Raw genomic sequence first — 24449 nt, 5'->3', positions numbered from 1 at the left:
AATCTATCCATCTATCCATCCATCTATCTATCTATCCATCCATCAATCTATATATCTATCTATTTATCTATCTGTCTCTTTATCTATCTCTATCTATCTATCTACCCATCTTTTTGTCTATCTATCTATCTATCTAAGAAAGTGATAATCTGTGTTTGTCTCTACCAAAAAAATGACTCCACACCCTCACAATTTTTCGTTTAAAAATTGAAATGAAAATGGGGGTAATCAACTTCCTTTCCCCCCCCCCCCAAAAAAAACATCATTTTACTCTCTCTTTTAGAATTTAACTCCCTTCCCCCACCTCAAATGCCCTAATAAAGCCTCTAGGGGCGTAGCCGCTAGTATTAAGATAAAAAGCTGAGAAAAGCGGTTATTAAGCATAAATATTTCATTGCAGAGCTACTCTTTAGCTTTTTTATCATTCTAAATATATTTCTTTATAGCTGGTCTATATATCTGTCTATATTTAGTAAAAGATCCCTGAAACCGCTGGACTAATTTGTTAATTAATATTCATGCAAGCTTTTTATTGCTCCCTTGAAAATTGTTGGTCCATAAGTATTTCTAACAGATTTAATAATAGTCAATCTATCTATCAATATATTTTAAGGGATAGGAATGAGTTTGAAAAATAGCCTAAAACCTTCTCTGGACCTATGTAAAGCTTCCTTAAAACAAAGAACTCAATCAGTTCAATAAAGTTGATTCCTGGGACAACAAAGTATAAGCAAAGCAACTCTATAATCAAGTCCTAAAAATGTCAGTATGTCAATAAACATTATCCTGTATCAAGTAGTTTATCAACAAATTTACTTACAATTTTGCTCCAATTCTTATACATTTATATTCTGATTATTCAGTTCTGACACTATACAAGTGTTAATGTCCGCTTGTCCTACCATTTCAGTGCTTCGCTTTTATGGATGTTGTCATCCTTGTTTACATAGTTTAACATTTGGTGGGGGGTATTTTGAACTGACTTTACCAACATTTAAATTTTTGACAATCTTTTATAAAATGTACGTACCCAGCTAACATTTTCATTAAAATTCATTTAATTTTCATCTTTTTCGCTTACATCTATTCATTTAAAATCATCATGCCAGAAAAATGAAAATCAGGGATATTTCAGAATCAACTCCCTTCTAAAATGGCACCGATTTTGATGATTATAGAAATGAATTTTAAATGACAATCATTTTTGTGGAGACCTGACTTTTAAATGACAGTCATGTTTGTAGAGAAATGAAATTTACATGCCAGGTCATCTTTTTACGGAAATAATATATAATGTAAAGCAGCATCCAAGGACTTGCCACATGTACCTAAGTATGATGGCCAAAGATATTACTAAAATAAATAATGTGTTGTAGTTGACACTGAATTTAGTCGTTTATATGACTAATTGAAATTGTAATTCAAATAAGATTTCTTTATTTTAAATGAATGTTAAAAATTCCTTTCATGTGCAAAAATATTTCTGTTATATTTTCTGATAACATAATAATTACTCAATTTTAATTAAATTTATTTTTACTTAACTTTTCCCACTTTTAAAATAAAAATTTGAGACCTCTAGCAGGATTTTTTCTAACCATGTAATATAGAAAAAAAGAATGGCATGAAAATTAATTGAAAGTCATTTAGATGAAAAAAAGATGACAGGAATGTTTTTTTCATGAAAAAAATGAAAAGTAAATGACCAGCATTTATTTTTCATCTCTTAATGATATGAAGATTCTTGGCATAATTTGGAAAAAGTCAAACATGAAAACTTAATGCCGGGTCAATTACAAAAATGAAAAATAAATGCTGGTCATTCACTTTTCATTTTCAATGAAAAAAACATTCTTTTCATCTTTCTGGCATTTGGGGGAAAATTACAAAAATGAAAAAAAATGCTGGTCATTTATTTTTCATTTTCAATGAAAAAAAGATTCCTATCATTTCTATGAATTTGAAATTGTCATTTAATTTTTTTGGAGAGATGACGCATGTTTGACTGGGTAATTATCCCTTTAATCTGATTTATGGAGCAATGATTCCTAGGACCAAAAGGTAAAATATTTTAAGCAAAGCATATATATAAATTGTTTTTGTAAAAATGTACGGATGCCTGTAAAGAGAATCCTATATCTTTACAATTTTACAGAAAGTTTATATACCTTAAGTTAATATTCTGCTTATAACTTCCCTTCCCTCTCCAAAGGACCAGGGTCGAAGCAACAAGTATCTTTAAAATGTATTAGTTAAAGATAGAAAGAAGGAGAAAAATAGATAGATAGATACTATAGATACGTTTAGGTTTAAAGGTTAATTATTTAGGTGTAATTTAGGAGAAAGAGAGAGAGAGAGATAGAACTCTATATTTGTCAATGTTCGTCAAAAAGGACATAATTGTCTCGTACGGACGGGCGGACGGACTTAAGTTAAATGTAAAAAAAACTTCGTTTTTGTGTGCTTTGCTACTTATGAATGTTGGAAGCCTATAGGATAACAGCGGAGTAACAGTCCGGTTATGTCATTGGTTGAAATATTGTACAGATTTTAGGGCTTAACTATTACATTTATTTTGCATAATAAGCCAAAAGACGATAAATTGATGTACATCCCCATTGATGATACACAAAAATTACCCCTTCTGTAGATTACAATTAGTGGTTGAAACGTTTGGACACAAAACGTAATAAGCCAACCAATCAAAATTCACTTTAATCCACAAAGTTGTTGAGCAAACCAATAAGGAAACGTTATTATAAAACTTTGGGAACTCTTGTAATAAGCAGCCCATTGTCTCCTCTCTCTCTGCATATCTTAGGATAAAGCTTTTCTTGGGTGAATTGTTTCGTATAAAGGGAAGCCTATGACAAAACATATTATAAGTTAGATGAAAATATTTGAATTTCTTATAAAGTTATGTTTCTAAAAATTATATCTTCAAAACTAAAGACGTTAAAAATGGTTCCTACTGCTTCTATGTCAGGTGTGCAACATAAATAGGCGCCACTAATTACCCTGCACAGTTAGAACTCTTTAGACAAAGGTCATGCAATCAAAGGGTTGGTTGTCTGTCTGATGGGTGTTGGTAACCATAGATATATTATGCAGGGATCTAAAGGGATAGTACAATGATCGATAAATTGATGTACATCCCCAATGACGTTACACAAAATTACCCCTTCTGTAGCGTAAAATTAGTGGTTGAAACGTTTAAACACTCAAATGAATGATCCAACTAATAAAACTTTAATGTAGTTCCCAAAGTTGTTGAGCCAACGAATATGAAAACTTCATTATATAACTTTGGGGACTAGTATAATAAACAGCCCATTGTCCCCTCTCTCCATGTATATTATGTCTACTGTCAACCGCCTTTAAAACAAGTCAGGGAGGGAGGAGATATTGGGTTGTTTATTAAGCTACACTGTTAAAAATAATTTTTTTTTTTAGCATCAGGTAATACTATATATTCTTCACATTAATGTATAGTATCAATCCGTACGTACTAGGAAATAAACCTCATTACGATACAAGGAAGTTTTCAATGCTGTATTGAGTATTAGGTAATGTTCTGTGAAGTAACATGTAGTACTAAATAATGTATTTGTCTGTAGAGTATTATCCAATACGCTCTTGGGAATAAAATTCAGTACGGTAGAAGTAATTTTTCATTACGCTCCTTCGCAATTGTTGTTACCCTCTATCATAATTTTTGATACTCTGGAGAGTATGAAACTGTTTTGCTTTGTATGAAAGATCAGTTTATAATAAACTGCGAACCAAAAAAATAGGCAAATCTGAATTTGCAGAATAGCAGCTTTAATTTTCATTTAGGATTATTTTACTGTAAATATAAAATGTAGATGCATCTTTTGGTTACAAGTTTCCACCGTTAATTTTTTATTAATCAGCACCAATGAAGCACAAGATCTCAAAAACAGCATTTTGGGTAAAATCTGGTGAACCAAAAAGATATGCAAATCCAAAACAAATCATTGGAAAAACGATTTTTTTGCACTTTTCTTCTGTTTTAAAGATTGATTCTGATAAATTAACAATTTTTTAAGGGATTTATGCATTAATTGTTATGAAATGTAGTATAAGGTAGAAATTAATGATTTTTTAGAATAAGAAATATTAGAAAAAAAGAAATTCGACCCCTATCACTTTAGAGGACAGTTGCTGACCTCCAGTCTTATAAATGTAGCTATATACATATTAAAAATAATAATTACTCCCAAAAGTATACAAAAATGATTTTTAATGTGTTAAAAAAATCCATTTTAAAATCTTGATTTTGAGGATGATGGCCTTTAAGATGCTCCTATGGGTAGTAATGGTGAGCCAAATGTTATCAAAGTGCATGACCATGATGACAACTTATATATTGAACTATGGTCCAATTTTTGTATTCATAGCAGCCTCCAGCCAAGCAGTATGAAAAAAGAAATAAATTGCAATTTTAATTACTCCAATGCATAAGGTAAATACTGTCGTTTTAAGAAGATGTTTATATTTCGTGTTGGCTGGCTCCAGTGGAGATTGCTATGACTACAAAAAATGGTACATAGGTTGATAGACAAGTTGTTGTAATGGGCATGTACTTAGATAACATTTGACTCACCATCATCACCAATAGGAGCATCTGAAAGGACATCATCCTCAAAATCAGGATTTTAAAATGTTTTTTTTTTAACACATTAAAAAGCATTTTTGTATACTTTTCAGGGTAATTTTTATCTTTAACATGTATTAGGCTACATCCATTAAACTGGAGGTCAGCAGCTGACCTCTAAAGTGATAGGGGATGAATTTCTTTTTTTCTAATATTTCTTATTTTAAAAAATCATTATTTTCTACCTTATACTACATTTCATAATAATCCCTTAAAACATTGTGAATTTATCAGAATCAATCTTTAAAACAGAAGAAAAGTGCAAAAAAATCGTTTTTCCATTGATTTGTTTTGGATTTGCATATCTTTTTGGTTCACCAGATTTTACCCAAAATGCTGTTTTTGAGATCTTGTGCTTCATTAGTGCTGATTATTAAATTATCAACGGTGGAAACTTGTAACAAAAAGATGCATCAACATATTATATTTACAGTAAATTCGTCCCAAATGAATAATGAAGCTGCCATTTTGAAAATTCGGATTTGCCTATTTTTTTGGTTCGCAGTTTATATGATTATTATATGTACATATACATTTTGTTATATCAACAAACATACCAAGCAGAGCCATAAAACATTAATTTAAATGTAAATTTAGTAAAAAAATTACTTTAAAGATGTTTAGGACTAAACATTATCCTTAAAAATAAAAACTATGGTCAGTCATAATTACAAAAATCAAAATTATAAATCTGAGCATAAATAGTAACTTTTTATCTTTGTCTAAAACGACCAAGCAGAAACACTTCCATGAGAGGTGTGCACGAATGGTGTCTGTTTCAATTATTCTTTACAGTACAGACTCGTACCCTAGAAGGTATGAATAGTTACTATTTCAATAAATCATTCTCTTGCGAATTGTCTGATACTGTACAGCGTATCAAATAGTACTAAATTAATATACATTTCTGTAGCGTATTTTCCGATACCCTACAACGTATAAAATATTACTATTTTAATAAACTTTTCTACAGCGTAATCCATAGTACCCTAGAGCGTATCAATCGATACTAAAAAAACTTATGGGTTCTGTATAGTAATAATTATTGTGTTATATAGTATTACATAGTGTTATATATTAATTATATAGTTGTAGCGTACTTACGGGTCCAATACTCTCCAGAGTATCAATTGATACTAAATAAAAAAATTATTTTTAACCGTGTAGTCCCCAAAATCTCAAATTAACGTTTTCGTATTCGTTGGCTTAACAACTTTGGAGGCTCTTATTGAATTTTTATCGTTTTTATCATCAAGTTGATGGTCCAAACGTTTCAACCATTAATTACAGTAAGGATAATTTTGTGTATTATCATTTTGGGGATGTACATTAATATATCGGCTGTTGCATTATACCTTTACATCCTTAATCTAGATATATGTCTAATGCCTATCCCACTTAAATAAGTTTTATTAGTAAAAAGAAAATTGTCTTAAATACATTTTGTCTTGTGTAAGTTCAATTCCACAAGATAAAAAAAAATACAATAGTTTTATTATAACGCTTTTGTTAAACTAGATTGAACGGTTAATTAAGTTGAGTGTTCAAATGTTACAACCTCTTATTGAAATCGACAGAAGTGGTAAATTTTTATCATCATTGGGGATGTACATCAATTTGCCATTGTCTTATTCCTTTTGGTCCCTAGGAAAATTGTCTTTTTATCAATTCCACATTAAAACGATATTTATTTATCGCATCCTATATAGACAACTTTCCGCGGATATTAAAATAAAAAATTAAATTATTTTAACCTGTTTTGTTAGTCTTAAGGGGGAGACTGTCTTGGCTAACAAAACTGTTGAAAATTTGACGATTTTAATTTTGGTACACAAGGAAATTTACTATAATGCGATGGTATACATGGATTTTTAGTATGGCTAAGAACTGATTCTAATCCAGTTTTTCCATAACCAGCACTCTAGCTTCAGGTCTTTTAACATTTTAACAAAATTTTAAAACTAATTTAAGTAATCCCCTATTACTAGCGAACGGATTGGGTTAGAGTGGATCTAAACACGGCAAAATTAGCGCATTATCATGCAAGACACCTGTGCAAAATTTGACGTCAGTAGCTCAAAGTTAAGGGGGCTGGACCAAACGATGTATGTTCCATCGATACAAGTTTTGGCAAAGTTGGATTTCGGCCTCTCAACTCATCAATACAAGTTTTGGCAAAAGTTTGTCAGTTGGGCTAGGATAGAGCTACAGTCGAGGTTAAGGTGTCTAAATGACCGTCTCAATGAGCCTCATCAGCTTGCAAAAGATGAAGATCTTAGGACAATATTTAGGGGGGTAGACCAAACGACTTGTGTCCATCGATACAAGTTTTGGCGTGAACCTAGAAGGGTGCCACTGAAAAATCTCATTTTCTTTCTCATTTGGGCTAGAATAGAGCTAGAGAAGATTTAAACACGGCAAAATGACCGTCTCAGTGAGTAGAATTTACACAAAAAATTTGGGGTTGATAGCTCAACGTTTAGGGGGCTGGACCACAAGATGTAAGTCCATCGATACAAGTTTTGGCGTAGCTTTTTCAGCAAATATCGTTTGGTCCGACAGGGAAGGAGTTGAAATCTTGACCCCAAATTTTGTACACGTGTGTATCTCATCAAGACAGACATTTTGCCACCTTGAAGTTCAAAATCGGTTGAGAAATAAAAAAGTTTTCCTAGGAAAAACTGATTTCTAAAGAAAATTTGATAAAAAATTCGCCAAAACTTGCATCAGAAAATCAAACATCGTTTGGTCTACCCCCCTAAAAATTGTCCTAAGCCCCCCAAATTTTTTGTGTGAGTCCGTGGGGTCGAGACGGTCATTTAGACACCTTAACATCGATTCTAGCTCAATCCGTTCGAAAAATGGATTTTGTCAATTTGGTATTTAATGTTTTTAAACATTTATAAGTGAAATTTAAAGTATAGTGTATTTTTTAGGGGAACTATGATGTGCATCTTTCTCCGAGAGAGAGAGAGAGAGAGAGAGAGAAAGAGAGAGTAAATGGAAAAGATAGAGAAAATGAGAAAGAGTTATATAAGAAAGACAGAGTAAGGGAAAAAAGGAGAGAAAGAGAAAAAAAGTAAATAGAGAGAAAGAGAGTAGAAGTAGCGCAGCATGAAAGAATCATGGATGGGAATACGGACAAGGAGGTTTAAAGAGCATTTGTTTAAATCAAGAATAGAAATTCAAATAAATTTGAGAATAAGTCATTTTATAATATTTATCCTTTTGTATAATGATCGACAGACGACTGGACAAAGTAAATTACCTAATAGATGCTCATAGGTTTTAGAGAATCTTTAAAAAAAAAATAATGTTTCTAACTTTAATAGCTGCTGATAAAATCACTAGCACCACGGACTTACTGACTGACGGACAGACAAAGGGAATTATAATAAAACTTCGCTACTAAAAAAAAACATTTTTTTCATTTTCCTTTCAAAGACATCATTGCCAGCTTAATGATGAAGATAATTTATTAAAAGCAAAGATTTTCTAAAAAAGGATGTCTGTCTGGCAATTGGAGTAAAATCAGACCAATCGGATGATTATATAACATAAAAAAATGGGTAATATCCTCTTAGAAATTTTTTTTTCAATTTTGAAAATTTTAGTCCTTCCCCCCCCCCCCCCCCCCAACAACAACGAACTATGAACTCTGGCCGCAGCGCTCGGCCCCCTTGCCTGCCTAGCCGCAGCGCTCAGCTCCCTATCTTAAAACCTAACCTAACCTAAAATAGTTGTTCGTTGTTGTCGGGGGGGGGGGGGGGGGGGGTGGTTACTCAAATTTTAAATTTTAAAAATTTGGAGAGGTGAGTAAATTAAAAATTCAATGTTGATTTCTATAAATTTTGAGATTTATAACAATTCTCCTCCCCACCTCAGAAATACAAATTTATAGGTTGTTTTGGTGACTTCTGATGGTTAGTGTGGCTGTCAGAATATCCATAAAAGTGAAGCTATAAATTTAGTTGGTATGACAAACGAATATTAAAGCCTAGTTCACAAAAGACATAGGTCGACCTCTGGAAAATTTTGAAGCTTTTATAGAGGCATTTGTTAGTTGTACTTGTTTAGGTTGACCTACAGAATAAATTGGTCGACCTCCAAAAGTAGTTTCTGAACTGGGCATAACATAGACTGTTTATTTGTGATGAAAAACTATTTAAATACAGGATTCTGTTTAAGGACATGGTTACATTTTAGGATAAAATTGTGTAGATGCTTCGCTTATAATATTGTACGTTTTGCTCTAGGAATCAATATTCAAAAAATCAAATGAATAGAAAAAAGATATCATACAAAAAAAATGTTGTACTTTAAAGGAAGGACAGACGAACATAAACACTTTTAGAGTGTCAGAACTGTATAAGCAGAATCTAAATGTATAAGCATAAACAAAATTGGAAGGAAAATTGCTTAAATACAGGATAATGTTTAAGGACATATTCATATTTTTAGCCTGACTTAATAATAACATTGTATTTTGTTGTCATAGAAATCATTATTCTAAAAATCAAATGAATAGGATAATTAACTCACATGAAAAATTATTGTCAAAAAACAACATACTATAAATGTACGTACAGACATTCTGATTATAGGAATCATCATGCAAAGTTTGAAAACAATAGGTCAATAATATCCTGTCCAAATTAATGAAAAGAGCTAACTGTTACGGATGGGAGTACGGACGGGCGGACCGACCCTAATAATTGAAAAGCTTCGCTTTTAAAAGTGAAATATCTTAATGTTTTAAATGGAAGTAAGGACTTTCATGTAACGATTATAGAGTTGCTACATACCTTACTAATACTATTATAGGAATCATCATGCAATGTTTGAAATCGATAAGGCAATTATAACATGTCTAAATAAACGAAAAGAGCTAACTAATAGGACGTACAGACGGACGGACTGACCCTAATTAAAGAAAAACTTAGCTTTTAAAAATCTTTTAGGATGGTGGTATATAAAAATCTAAGGCTTAATTTAGGCCTGTTTGAATTTTCCTTTCGTTTTAATCTTGTCATGATAATTGATGTAACAAGGTACAATTTTATAAAAAAGGTATCTTTACATACTAAATTACACACTAAATTACATACAATTGTGCTTTGTGGATGTTTTATTCATTGTTTGTTAAAAAAACTGTTGAAATACAGGATAAGGTTTAACGACATGCAATTGGACAATTATATCACATAAAAATCGGTTGTTAAAAAATTTAAAATCAGCTTGTTTAAAATGGACGTACTGACATTCTGGTAACGATTATATAGAATCTACCCTTTATGATTTGTACCTATCTCCTACAGGAATTCCCATGAATTGTTTGAAATTGATAACATGCCTAAATTAACGAAAATAGCTATACGTTCCAGACTGAGTACGGACAGACGGATGGACCGAACATAATTATAGAAAAGCTTTTATCTACCCATTGTACTTATGATACTTATGTACTTATTGTACCCATGATAAGTACTTCTTACTCTAATCATAGAGAAGTTGCGATTTTATCCTTAAAGTAAACATATTAACGTCTTCGTTGGGGGGGGGGGGGGGGGGGATATTAAAATACCTACACTTATATTTATCCTTGTCCTGCCTCAGTTTTTCTGGAAAAAAAATAATAAATCCCCACTGCCTGTAAAAGTTGTTAATATGTAATGTTTACAATTGGGAAGTGCAGCTACTCTATAATTTAAGTATATCCATAATTATCAAATTATTTTCTTGCTTCAATTATTTTGATATTCATATTTATATAAATCTTGATCGTTGGCTTAACAACCTTAGGTACGTTTATTGAAATTTAATTGTTTGTTTCATTTAGTTAAGTATCCAAACGTTTCAACCACTAATTGTATATACAAGTGGTTTATTGTGTGTATCATTATTGGGAATACCATTATCCTTCTAATATTTCAACTGTTGCGAAGAGATGAAATATCTTCAAATATGTTATAAGATGTTCAACGGAAAAGTTTGTTAAAAATGAATGCCCCTCCATGAGAAAAGGACAAACATATTTATAGAAATTAAATAATTATGAAAGATATAGGGAAAATATAAAAATAGCCTAAAACCCGATAAAAAGCAGCCCAACAACCACAAATGTTTTATAGTTGATTGTTTATAGGAGCTGAAAAAATCACATTTCCCTGTAGTGTCTCAAAAATCAGACATGTGACGTCATAAAAATGAGGGAGATGAGAAGAGAAGTGGGAAAGAAAACCCCCAAAAAGTGATGGATAATCACTCATTTTTATGATTTCTCAAGGCTGATTTTTAAAAACATTTAGTCCAGCTAAATTTCCCCTATTTGGTGTCTAACGGACAGACAGGCATTGGGAATTCTAGAGTAGCTTCACTACTAAAAATATCTACAAATATGTGATAATGTTTATAGCTCTAGCCCCCCCCCCTTCCCCTTCTTTTCTCCTTTTATCTATCTAACTAACTAACTATATTTGCAACTGTAAACTAGGTCTTTTTGGTCATAGTGACTCTACCAAATGTAATCTATGTAATGTAGAAAGTAGTATAGAACATTCATTATTTTTTTGCCTTTACCCAAAATTCTTTATAAACGCACTTGCTTTATATTTAGACTATTATTTTAATAATGATACCCCTGAATTCATTTATCTCAAAGAAAATTTTTATCTTTTTAATGTTTGGTACCCTATATTTGCTAAAAATGAAATATTTTTTCAACTATCATTGCTAATTCTAATTGCCAAAGATCGCTCATTAAAAATTAGTAAAGATGAATGTTTATCAAGATGGACCATTCTAAACTGTTTCTCTCAATCATTGTTTGTTGTAAAATCTGCTTTATCAATTTTAAATAATATGGGTCTAAATTCTGACTTTCTTAATGATTTTCTTGAGTTTCTATTAAAACAAAAAAATAATATCTCATACTTCAAATGTATATGATTTATATTCCGTAATTCGTAATTTATCTATTATAAACATTTAAAAATACATAAATTCATAGTTTGTTTCATGTTTAACTCGAAATAAATTATATAAAAACAAACAACTAACTAACTATCTATCTGTTTATCTATCTACCTATATATATTTATTTAAATATCTATCTATCCAATGTCTAGTCCAGGACAGGTTTTAGTCTATGTTAGAGGGACGAGGGAAAGAGTATACCTTACTTATACAGAAATCCCCAAGTAATGCTATTAGGTTTTAAGATTAAAGGACGATTATACCATTATAACATTTCATTTTAGATATGCCGCAAAAAAGGAGAAAAGAAGGGGAATGGGGGGAAAGATGGGGTTTTGCTTTCTTTCGGAAATAGCCTAAAGCCTGTACAAGAATTTAAGTAACAGCCACTAAGGAAGGGATAATCTGTATCTGTCGGTCTGTACCAAAAAGAATTACCAATCCCTCTCCCAATTTTCTTTTTAAAATTGAAACGAAAATGGGGGTAATCAACTCCCCCCACCCCCTGAAAAAAAGAAAACATCATTATTTTTTAACATCTTTAAAAACTAAAATGAAAATGAGGGTCGAATTTAATAAAACGTGCCCTAAGAAACCTCTAAGGGCGTAACCGCTAGTATAAAGATAAAAATCTGAGTAAAGATGTTATTGAGAATAACTATTTCAAAGCAGGGCTACTCTTTATATTATTACCATACTAAATGTAATTCTTATAGCTGGTCTATATATCTGTCTATATGTAATACAAGATCCACGAAAACAGCTGGACTAATTGAATAATTAATTTTCATGCAAACTTTGTGTTGATCCCTTAAAAATTATTTGTCTTAAAGTATTTTTTATCGGATTTATTAATAGTCAATCAATCAATATATTAGAAGGGATAGTAATGGATTTGAAAAGTTGTCTAAAAACTTCCCTGGATCTATATAAAGCTTCCTTAAGATAAAGAACTCAATCAGTTCAATTAAATCTTAAGCTTCAGACAAATAAACTATATATAATAAGATAAAAAATTGATTATACTCTATATTGATTTGTTCTTGTTAACTGTTCAATATTTTATTGCGCATATTCTATTACCTTCCGCATAATGTGTTCTATAGATCTTTTGCATTTATGTTTATTTCACACAAACTACCCTGTTGAGCAATGATAAATCTACCAACCCACACATGTGTTTTTTTAATAAATTGAAAAAAAAGGGCGGGGGGATAATTAAGTTTTTTTTAAAATCAAGGTTAGGTCCTATTGAGTTCTGGATAGCCCGCCAGCAGGGTTAAAGCACTTATCCCACGCCCATTATTTTCAAAATAGGAGGGGGGGGGGGGGGTATTGTATTTCTCAAATGGCATAAACCTTGCATAAGCTGTGATCTATGTAAATCAATTTTTGAATTTATCTAATTTTCTTTTCTTTAGGTATGAAATAAATATTTTTGTTCTTGTTAAAAATTAAAGTTTTACTTTCAATGACTTTTCCGTATTTTAAACATTTTTACAGTTAGATGAATAGATATTATAGAGCCAATACTTACAATTATTGAAATAACAACCACTAGGTTTAATCTACAGAAGGGGTAATTTTGTTTGTCAAGACAATACGCCTATAAAAGTAAACTAGGTGTGTAATATGTAACTTTTAAAGCCGAAAATATTGCTTCCCAAGAATAATTATTAATATCATCGTATTATAGACAGCTTTCCGCAGATATTAATATGAAAAATTGTCATAGATTAAGTTTTGTTACCTCTGAGAGGAGCCAAAAGCCCCGGCTAAGGTATTAAATTGATTATTCTTATTTAAATATTCGTGGGAAATTGACTGTAAATTGTTTTGGTTTTATAAACACAACATATTACTTATTGGATTAAAAGCTTTTACTACTTTTATTGAATTTTTTGCTTAGTTTTAACTTAAAGTGTTAGTTATTTTAACCTACAATTTTTATCTACAGATGCGTTAATTTTGTTTATTATCATTGGTTTATCCATTTATCTCTTATTTGATGGCTCAACAACTTTGGGGACTTTTATTGAATTGGTTTTTTATTAAACTGAGTGCCCAAACGTTTCAACAAATAATTGGTATCTACAGAATGGGTAATTTAGTGTATCATCATTTGGAAATTGGAATGAACATTAGTTTATCGCCATTGTCTTATCCCTGATATCTATACTTTTTTATCGTCAACAGTTCATAAATCAAATCTTTAATGTGTTGTTAGCCAGTGATCCGAAGGGTTAAGAAAATTGCCGATGAATTGTTGTATATCCTAAAAGATGATAATAAAATTACCCCTTCCATAGATTACAATTAGTAGTTGAACTTTTGGACAATTAACTTAAGGACCCAACCAATCATAATTTAATAAAAGTCTTCAAAGTTGTTGAGCCAACTTATTAGAAAACGTTATTAATAAGACTTTAGGGACTAGTGTAAAAAAAGCCAAATTTCCTCTCCCTCCCTGGTTGTTAGTGATAGGACAATGGACGATAAATTAATCTTCGCCCAATATTTCATATACATGCAATAAAAAGCAAAAAGCAAAAAAAAAGACAAATTGTAATTGAGGTTTTGTGATTACATGTGTGAAAGAAATTTTAAAATTTGTTAAGAAACAAGAAAGTTAAAAAAAATTAGGGGGGGGGAAATATCTGTCCCCCCTACCTCTTTCTCCGGGGGTTGGTGATTACATGTGTGAAAGAATTTTTGAAATAAGTTAAGAAACAAGAAAGTTAAAAAAAATTGGGGGAAGGGGGGGGGAAATACTTCCCGCCCACCCTCCCTCTTTCTCCGGGGGTTGGTGATGTCATGTGTGAAAGAATTTTTTTAATTGGTTAAGAAACAAAAAATGAAAAAAATTTAGGGGGGATGAGGTCGCCCCCCTCTTCCCCCCTCAACCCCACTTGATACCTCACCACCCTAGGTTTAGTGAAAGAATTTTTGAAATCCGTTCATAAACAAAGAAGTTAGGTTTTGCTAACTGGTTTTACTTCAGTTGAATTTTCATTTAATATTAATATAAGTAAGAGATTGGGTGAATTTTTGCATTCAATAAAAGCTAAATTTTACTAATTTTATGATTATTTATAAACAATACTTTCTTATCTTTAACATCTTTATTACCGTTACATATCAAATTTGTAAAGTGGCTCCTAAACACCAAAAATCTTTGAAAAAAATCGCCTTTGAAGACATAATTTGGCTCCCAAAATTCTGGGATTATATATGTAAATTTGCTTATAATCTTTACTATAATACATATGAGATTCGATATTGGGAGCCAGAAAAAAAAAGGAGCCGACTCGCGAATTTTGTATGCAAACTATAATTGTTGTAAATTTACAGAATAAATTTAATCTCCTTTGGTTTTACTGATCCTTCATTGTCCTTTCTGATTCATTGATTAATTATTTATTGATTGCATTGTATCTTAAGAAACATGTAATTAATTTTGTTAGGTATTAGTGTTCCTGAAAAGAAGTTGGCAGAAGTGGGGTGTAAAATTAAATGGGCTAAAAAAACACCTAGGTATCAAACCCTATGTACACATCCCTAAAAAAAAACCAAAGGCGGTGAAAAAATGAAGAGTCCTATTAAATTTGTAGCATGCTTTAATAATTAGAAAATGATTAATCATAATTTTGAATACTTTAAACTGTATATCAGATTTGTTGGATGTCTCACTCTCCTTTACCTCTTTCTTAATATCTAATCTAAATGTATTGTTGTTGTATTTTTATACCCAATTAATATTTGATTACTTTAATGCACAAAGCACCAAGGTCAATGAAGGTATCCATAAGTATTGTAAGGTATTAAAGACCTTTGTCCACAGATAGATAAATGAAAAATTATAGGAATATATTTTTTATGTGCCAGGTCAACGCAATTATTTATCAAAAACAACAGTTTAAATAAAACTATGCAAAACGCCTATTTTTGTCTCCGTATTGCTTATAAAAAGTTTCAATTCAGCCAAAAAAAAATTTGTTGTCATCTGTTGTCAGATACTGTTAGAAATGAATAGATAAGGAAAGCCCTGCAGAAAAAAAATTAGGGTATAGTATTTCTACTGTAACTTTTATAAACGAGGGAAAGGTTGTGTAAATCTATGTATCTAAATAGTATTTGAAAATTCCTTGTTTTATTACAAGAAAGCATACAGTGCATAGTTGGGTTAACATGGGGAAAATAGGTGGCAGATACCCATCATTTCAAGAATGCTTGCAAGTTTAACTAGTAAATAAAGTACATTTATTTGTTAAAACTCGATAAAAAATTTATGTGTACAGAATAAATTTTGTACAAATTTGGACACTTAATTTGTCTGTCCTCAAAAATAAAGTATCATAACAAGTTATTTTACATTGCACTCGATAAATAAATATATAAAGTTTCCGAAACTGTCAAAAGTTTTAAATTATAATCATATGAATTGTCATATACATAGTTGTAAGATTTATGGACTTTTAATTTAGAGGTAAATTTGTATTATATTTAAAAAAGCTTTCTTGAAAAGACACTTGTTTAATTAAAACAACAATTACAAAGAATAAGTAAGGTGCCTAACTAAGAATTTATTTTTATATAAAAATATGTTCTAAAGTTGAATAGAGAATTATCTAAGATGCAATATTTTCCAGCTTTGATATGGAAATTATCTCTTATATTAAATAATCCCATAAGCATAGATATATTGACTAGAGAAAGAATTTATAAAAAGCAAAACCTCATCCATACACCACTATTTAAAAAACTTGTCAAGGTATTACATTGGTGAAAACTAATGTTCTCTTAACTTGATGAGTGCTTGTTTTATCTTGACATAAATGGTGAGTGGGTATATAGATAGTTTTTACAATACAGTAAATTAAGTAAATTTAGCAATTGATTATAGTTTGTGTTAGCTAATGTATATGAACATACTCGTTCCTGCCAAGGCACAAATCAGTTCCTTATCTGTAGGGCTCGGCAGCCGCACAATCTGACAATCTTTTAGAATTTATGTTTTTCAACAAAAGCGGTTAAAATTTGAGGCTTATTTTTTCTTACTTGTCCAATTTTTAAAATTTTGGAATTTTGGGATAGGCCAGATAATGTTTGAATAATTTATTATAAAGTTTTACCATTCTATTTTAACTTAACAAAAATCATTAAACTTTTATTGCAATAAATATTACAATCATAATAAATTTGTAGTTCTATAAAAACTTTACCTTGTATGCCAACTGTCCATTTACTAATACAAATAATAAGTATTTATTCTTTACTTAGTCTATACTATACAAATATTAATAGACCGAGGTAAAAAATCTTGTTTGCCTTCTTATTCATAGTAGAGATATTTTTTAGGGATAAAGGGATAAGACAATGGCCGATTAATTTATTTATATCCCCAATGATGATACACAACATTATTCCTTAAGTAGATTATAATTAGTGAACTAACTAATAAAAATTTAATAAAAGTTCCCAATTTGAAGATGATTAAAGTCCCTCCACATATTATGACATCATACGATAAAATAACCAATGAGAGGCAATTACAATGTATACTGGCCTTTCATTGGCTTTTCTATTGTTTGACGTCATAATATGTGGATAGACTTTAATCATCTTCTTCCAAGTTTGTTAAGCCAACGAATAAGAAAACGTTAGCATAAGACTTTGTGGACTATTGTATTAAACAGCCCAATGTCCACTTCCTCTCTAAGTTAAGCAATTTTATAATTTGGGTATTCATATGTCAGTCCTTAAATAATTCTAGTTTGCACTTAAAATTATACACATGATTCTGTTTAATTCATTAAATAATATACATATTAAAATAAAAGATATTAATATTTGGAAGATAAGTGTTAACCTTACACCAATTTTATTTTCTCTAATTTGAAATTCATAAACCTCAAACAGATTTGAATTTTTCATACCCAATTATAATTTGAATTTTCAAAAATGTTGAAACAGGATATTTTACACTTATTTTACATTACACTGCTCACATTTTACAAATTTGTAAATTTTCATATAAACCTAAAATTTCGTCAAACATTTGGTTGAAGTCAAGATGTAGTAAATTCAAAGTTGATAGTTTTTTATAACATAAAGTTAAAAGCAGATCAGCAATAAACAATACAGTAATAAACAAAATAATAATCCATATGAAGCAGGTGAATTTCCTTTTATAGCAAAGCTTCTCCAATGATGATATACAAAATTAACCCTTCTGTAGATTACAATTAGTGGTTCAAACTTTTGGACAATCGATTAAATGTACCAACCAACATAGCTCAATCAAATTCCCCAAGGTTGTTAAGCCAACGGAAAAGTAAACGTTATTATAAGACTTTGAGAACAAGTGTTATTAACAGCCTAATGGCCCCTCCCTCTCTGGTTTTATGTTTATCTAAAAATACAGGTCCTAGTTTTAAATACTAGCGGCTTCGCCCCTAGCCTTTAGGGGCCTTGCCCCAAGAGGTGATAAAAAAATGGGCGGGGATTTTTTTTTGGGGGGGGGGTTGGGGATGTCCTACCCCCCAAGAAAATAGCCTAAAACCACCACAGGACCATTAGGTATATTCCCTGAAGAGTAGAATCCAATCGGTTCAGTGGTTACCGAGATCTTAAGGGACAGACAGACAGACATCATTCTACTTTGTATTATAGATATAGATATAGATTTAAACTATAGTTTTTTTTCTTAAACATTTCCATAATTGAAATTTTGCTTCGGATAAAATCTTGTGTTTTCCTTCTGAAGTAAAATGGAAGTATGGACTCGAATTAGGTTTTTTAAAATTTCTAGTGCCTTTCATATTAAGAGAAATCCAAATTCTTTCCTAACCCACCAAATAGCTTGATACCTGCCCTATAACAACACGAGGTTATTCTGACAACTTTAAACTCATTAATAAAGCCGTTTTCAGATCTTTATTTACACATATACAATAACATACATCTACGTCAGTATATCGTAGATTTGTTGTGAAAGTGTCTGCTGTCAATATGCCAATATTTTATTCATATGTGTATTGACATATTATGCTTACATATATCCTAGTTCATAAAAATAAATATTTTTAGATGCATCTCTATAAGTGTACCTCTCCCTTATTTATTAATGTTTGGTGACTTAGATATAGTAAAGCCTTTCAAAGGCTTTGATCTTTTTGATTGTTTGACTGTATTTTTTCAAAGACGAAATTTATAGATTTGTCTTTTTTCATATATGTATTTATGAAAAGGGGTCTAAAGGGATAGGACAATGGCCGATAAATTGATATACATCCCCAATGATGATATACAAAATTACTCTCTATATTGATTACAATTTGTGGTTAAAACGTTCAACCAAAGTCCCTAAAGTTGATAAGCCAACGAATAAGAATATGTTATTATAAGACTTTAGAGGCTAGTGTAATAAAATTCCCAATGTCCCCTCCCTCCCTCATTGATGAATCTATATATTTTTTTTATTTGCTGCCTTCATGTAAAAGCTAGTCTATAGGTCAGTTTCTTGTAGTTAGTGCGTTTGTGGGATTTGCTTGACTACATACATTAATTAAAGAAATGAAAAAGCAAAACATTTAAAACAATAAAAATATCTATATTGTAAAATTAAAAATGGGTTACAAAGTTTTATTTTTGTAGATATTTTCTTCTAATTCAAAAGAGGTGGACGTTTTTTTATGTAATTATGCCAATATATTTATCCTAAAATAATAATAAAAGAATAACCCATCTTAGTGTTCAAGAACTATTTATCATCCCTTATACATAACTAGCGGCTTCGCCCCTAGCCTCTAGGGGCTTTGCCCAAGAGGTGATAAAAAAAAATTATTGCGAGAGACCATAAAGGACCATGGAAACTCCTTCAAAAAAAAAAAAAAAAAAAAAAAAAAAAAAAAAATGGGGGGGGATTTTTTGGTTTTTGGGGGGGTTGGGGGTGTCCCACCCCCCGAGAAAATAGCTTAAAACCACCACAGGACCAATAGGTAGATACCCTAAAGAGTAGAATCCGATCGGTTCAGTGGTTACCGAGATCTTAAGGGACAGACAGACAGACGGACGGACAGACGGTCAGACGGACAGACGGACAGACAGACATCGTTCTACTTTGTATTATAGATAACTTCATATTTATATCATAATATTTCTCAATTACTTTCTCTATAATATTTAGTACTATATTCTTCAACATCTATCCTAAAGTTCAGGGATGTGATATTTGAGATAAATAATAAACCTTCATGAAAATATGTTTAATGTGTAGGCAAGCAGTCCTTCTTTTGAAAATATATTAACACAGAAAAGGCACAAATCGACCACATAATTGGTTTGGAAGTGTACACATTGTGGTAATCCTTTTATTTTCATTGATATAATATGTCAGCTCTTAATTGTTGATTTAAAGCTTTGCTTTATCATCGGTTTGAATGATATGTAACTTATTACCTTTACGAAATTCATGGATTATCAATTCTGTTTAACAATCTAGGGTAGTAAAATATAATTTAAATTTAAAAGTAAATGTTTTACCTTCAGTGATAGTTTTACCCATCTTGCCTACAAAGGAAACAACCGCAGCAATACCAATTGCCACCCTTTTATTTTCATCCATCATATCTTTCGTCACACCACAAATAAATGCTTTCAGCTATTTTCAATTAATTTACTTACTTTTAGAATGATAAAATTTAGAAATTAACCAATGTAACAATTTTTTCAACATTACCTCACTTTAAATTAGAAAAAAGAAAAAAGCTCGAAGAAACCGTTATTTAAAGCAAGATTATAGTATAATGGTTTAAAAGAAAAGCGCAAATGCAATAACATTTATATTAGAAATAAGGATAACAACATCCATATGTAGCGAAGCACAAAAAATCATGTATACCAATACCAAGCTAAAAAGCAGTCCGACTGCCATGGATTTTGTATAGTCAATTTTGATCTATAATGATAGAAATTTTGACAAGAAGTTTCTGCCTTTTATCTTAAATAGCAGCTGAGAAAATTAAGTTTCCAATAATTCATAGAAATACATAAAATAGCCAAAATCATGCTAAAAAGTAGTCCGACCGACATGGATGCTTTATAGTTAATTTTGCTCCATAATGATCGGAATGTTGACAAGAATTGTTAGGCATCTATTATAAATAGAAGCCGAGAAAATGTTTTATTTTTGTCTACATAGTTATTGCCTTCCTCTTTTTGGGTCCAAGGATAAACACAGGAGTGACAAACGTCGGAGTAGACAAACAAATCTATTTTAAACCATCTTATAGATTTTTTAAATGCATAACCATTGCGGGGGCTTGTTTGTATATTTAAATCTTAACCTAACCTAACCTGTATAGAAATACTAAATTAACTTAATAATTTAGACACTTCTGCGTTTGTCCAAGAACCTTCTTTTGGACATTCACGTCTTAGTTTTTGTTATTACTTCAAAAAGAATTCTATTGTTTGTTCAAGAAAAAAATATGCAAAAAAATCTTCGAATTCTGCAATTTTGAAATTGTCTGAATGTAAATAGGATCATATCATATGCTATGTAAATATAAAAATAGATTCTACAAAGATTGCGAAACTTTTTTGCATACTATATAGGAATTTGCAATCGGAGGAAAAATAAAGATAGAAATACCATTAAAACTGAAAATAAGATAACTGTTTAATTTTGTTACAAAACTTTAAAATACAGGTACTTTAAAGGACATATTACATTTTTAGGATTTGATTATAAATGTTGTCCTAGGAATCATTATTAAAAAAATAGTTATAGGATGATTATATCACGTAAAAAGTTGTTGTCAAAAAGGTAAAAATCAACGTGATTTGAATGAACGTACGGACATTCTAGTAACGATTGTAGAGTTGTTACGCATTCTAAATCATACCAAACTGTTAAAGGAATCATCATGCAAACTTTGTAATCGATAGGACAATTCTAATATGTCAAAATTAACAAAAAGAGCTAACTGTCACAGACGGACGGATGGATTGATTATATAGAAGCCTTTGATATATATTAGCTGGGAAAACACAATCAATTTCTATAAATACAATTTTATAAAATTTTGTTAAAATGTATAAAAAAATGCATTAGGTAAATTTTGCCATTCACATTGTTTTTACTTCAGAGATAAGATAACAAAACTTTGAAAACTTGAAGATTTCAAGTTTTATTTTATATATGATGTTCTATTTTGTGTTTTAAAGCTAACATCATTAAGCTCAGTAGATTGTATTCAAAATTGAAGAATATTATAAATAATATTCCAGTATGGCATCGGTTAATTAAATCTGGTTGTCAGCCATACTAAAAAATCAGGTATAGCATCGAATTACGAACAATTTTCCAAGAATATTATAAAAAAATCATTAAATTTAAACCAGTCTTGTTAACCCATGCCTTCGGCTCCTCGGGACTGACATTCTGGTTTAATTCTTATTATTTCTAATCTTAATATCCGAGGAAAGCTGTTTATAATACGATGTGGTAAATAACGATTATCCAGTTTTTACATCATCCAATAAAATGCAAGCTTATTGTTTAGTAATACCACATACATGATTTAAACTAAAATATTAAATATTACAAAGCATTTTATTCAGCGTGTTCCTTGATTTGTATCTGACATATTTCTATCCATCCCTCTGTTGTTTAGTTCTCTATCCATCCCTCTGTTGTTTAGTTCTCTATCCATTCCTCTGTTATTCATCCCTTGCATGGCAAGGATTTTCTTTTGTCTAATTTAGTTTTATATCATACTATCTTCAAGCAATAATCTTTAATAAAAAGCATGAACAAATTGAATAGTTCGGGCATTATTTTGAATTAAATTCCAAAAAGAAACAATTTAAAGTTTCAGATTAGTTTATTTATTTTTCAAATTATTGAAATTATTTTTCTTTGAAGTACTGTAAAACAATTTCCAATAACATGGATTATTTTGAACAAAACAAAAGCTAGAAGTCTTGTCTTAATTCATTTTATGACCAGAAGGGTAATCCAGTTAAGTCATACAGTGGCGCTGCCTTTTAACAATTAAAATATTTTTCAAATTTCTTTTTGATGGTAATTTCTGTTCCATACTGTTCCACAAAAGAGCTATAAACTTTCCCAGGACCTATAAGAAGCTACACTGTAAAGAATAACCATCATACCGGTTTTCGAGATCCTTTAGTACAGACAGACAAACACATACACTAGAGAACCTGTTAATTTTATGTATGGTTAAACATTTTATCATGCATTAAAAAAAAAATACTTTTTGTGTTTTAAAAGCAAAATTTCATATATGCATTGCTAATTTTCATCTTGATATTTTGTCTGCTTGTCTAATATTGTAATCATCTAATATTTATGAATAAACTATATATTTATAATTATTCTAGAAGTATGTCTGAATATTCATTTAGGAATAAGGGATATGCTAATAGAAAATTAAGGTTATGTCATTGGTCCTCGTTCATTTTTATTGAACTGTAAAATATACGGGTACCCAAAATTTTACTACGACGCTTTTGTATCAGTTACGTGGACAGTGATTTGAATCCTATTGGGTGTAAGAAAGGGGAAAACAGTTCTCAAGTATATTATTTTAGGATGGGTGAAGGAAAGATTATTTTTTTTATTTACACCTATCCATGTATCCCTTTCATTTGCTCTATATTTGAAATTAACTTTCATGATAATAAATTACTTCTATGTAATTTATGAACATGCTTTTAGTTTTAAATTTTAAAGGTGAAAAAATATTGTCTAGTTTTCCTTAAAATAATACGATAAGGATTGAATGGGTAGTATCAAAAACGTTCATATGTTTATTTGTATAAGAAGGTGGAGGGGAATGGTTGTAATCAAGGGTTCCAAAGATATTTTTGGGGGAAACACCTCTTTACTTCCTTCTTGGACGCCCCTAAATGCTAGTGGCAAATCAGGTGTAAGGTATAACCAACAAGTGAAATAGATTTGAAGGAATATAAATAGGTCGCCAATTCTACTATGTGTTGCCCCCAACGACAGCTGAAAATTGCGGTTTTTTCGAATAAATTTCGTTGTTGGTATAAGCTTGAGGCGACTAGTTTATTATATTTCTATTATAGTGTTAAAAGAGTTAATAATGTAATAAAAGACTAAAAAGTTCTTATAAAAATATTATGTTTCCAATTATAATGGAAGATAATATTGGAATATAGAAAGGTTAATTATAAGCATTCTATTTTATTTCTTTTTGTATTTTTCAATGAACTTATATTGGTTATGCGATGTTTTCATCGATTTTCACCTATAACACTAAAAAAAACTTTGGAAAACCGTTTAGAGTTCATTAAAATAAACCTAACATAAAACGAAAGACACACCAAAAATCAAGACCTAAGGAGTACCAACGCAATATATGCAATTTTTGTTGCTTTTATTAATATTATTATTATTATATCATTTTTCTTCCATCTAAATATTTTTGTAACAAGAAAGGCAACTAATATATAAAAGCGAAGCTCAATGAATCAGCTAAAAGATCACAAGACAATAATTAATTTATATATAGAGTAAATGAGTCTTAATATTTAGATAATAAAAGCTTATTTTTTTATGTAGGTTGCTATATGTAGAAAAACTATGAATCTAAGAATGTATCAAATTGTGCCCAATCATCCTAGGAACCAACATTTTTAAACAAGAATAATACTATTAAGAAATATTTCTAAATAGACTAAATTGACACACATAACATAAACATAGAATAGCAGTGCTTTTAACAAGACTAGACGAAAAGGA

General features: G+C 30.4%; 1 protein-coding gene across 2 annotated transcripts in view; it reads right to left on the bottom strand.

The window, feature by feature from the left end:
• LOC145326077 (A-type potassium channel modulatory protein KCNIP1-like) overlaps positions 1-24449 on the bottom strand; it is a 114339-nt gene that overhangs the window by 65155 nt on the left and 24735 nt on the right. The window contains exons 2-3 of one of the 2 annotated variants that reach the window (XM_080169176.1): positions 22290-22414; positions 20198-20287 (exon numbers count right to left, since the gene is read on the bottom strand). The exons of the other annotated variant lie outside the window; for it this stretch is intronic. Coding sequence (XP_080025302.1) covers positions 20198-20287; positions 22290-22414 — 215 coding nt within the window. The remainder of the gene's footprint in view (positions 1-20197; positions 20288-22289; positions 22415-24449) is intronic. 2 annotated transcript variants of the gene reach the window in all.

This window comes from Acartia tonsa, chromosome 8 (assembly GCF_053477335.1).
Source record: "Acartia tonsa isolate MP-2025a chromosome 8, ASM5347733v1, whole genome shotgun sequence".
In the NCBI taxonomy this organism is placed as follows: Eukaryota; Metazoa; Arthropoda; class Copepoda; order Calanoida; family Acartiidae; genus Acartia; species Acartia tonsa.
The sequence above is the reverse complement of the archived record's forward strand: the minus strand, read 5'-3'. Positions and strand labels throughout refer to the sequence as shown.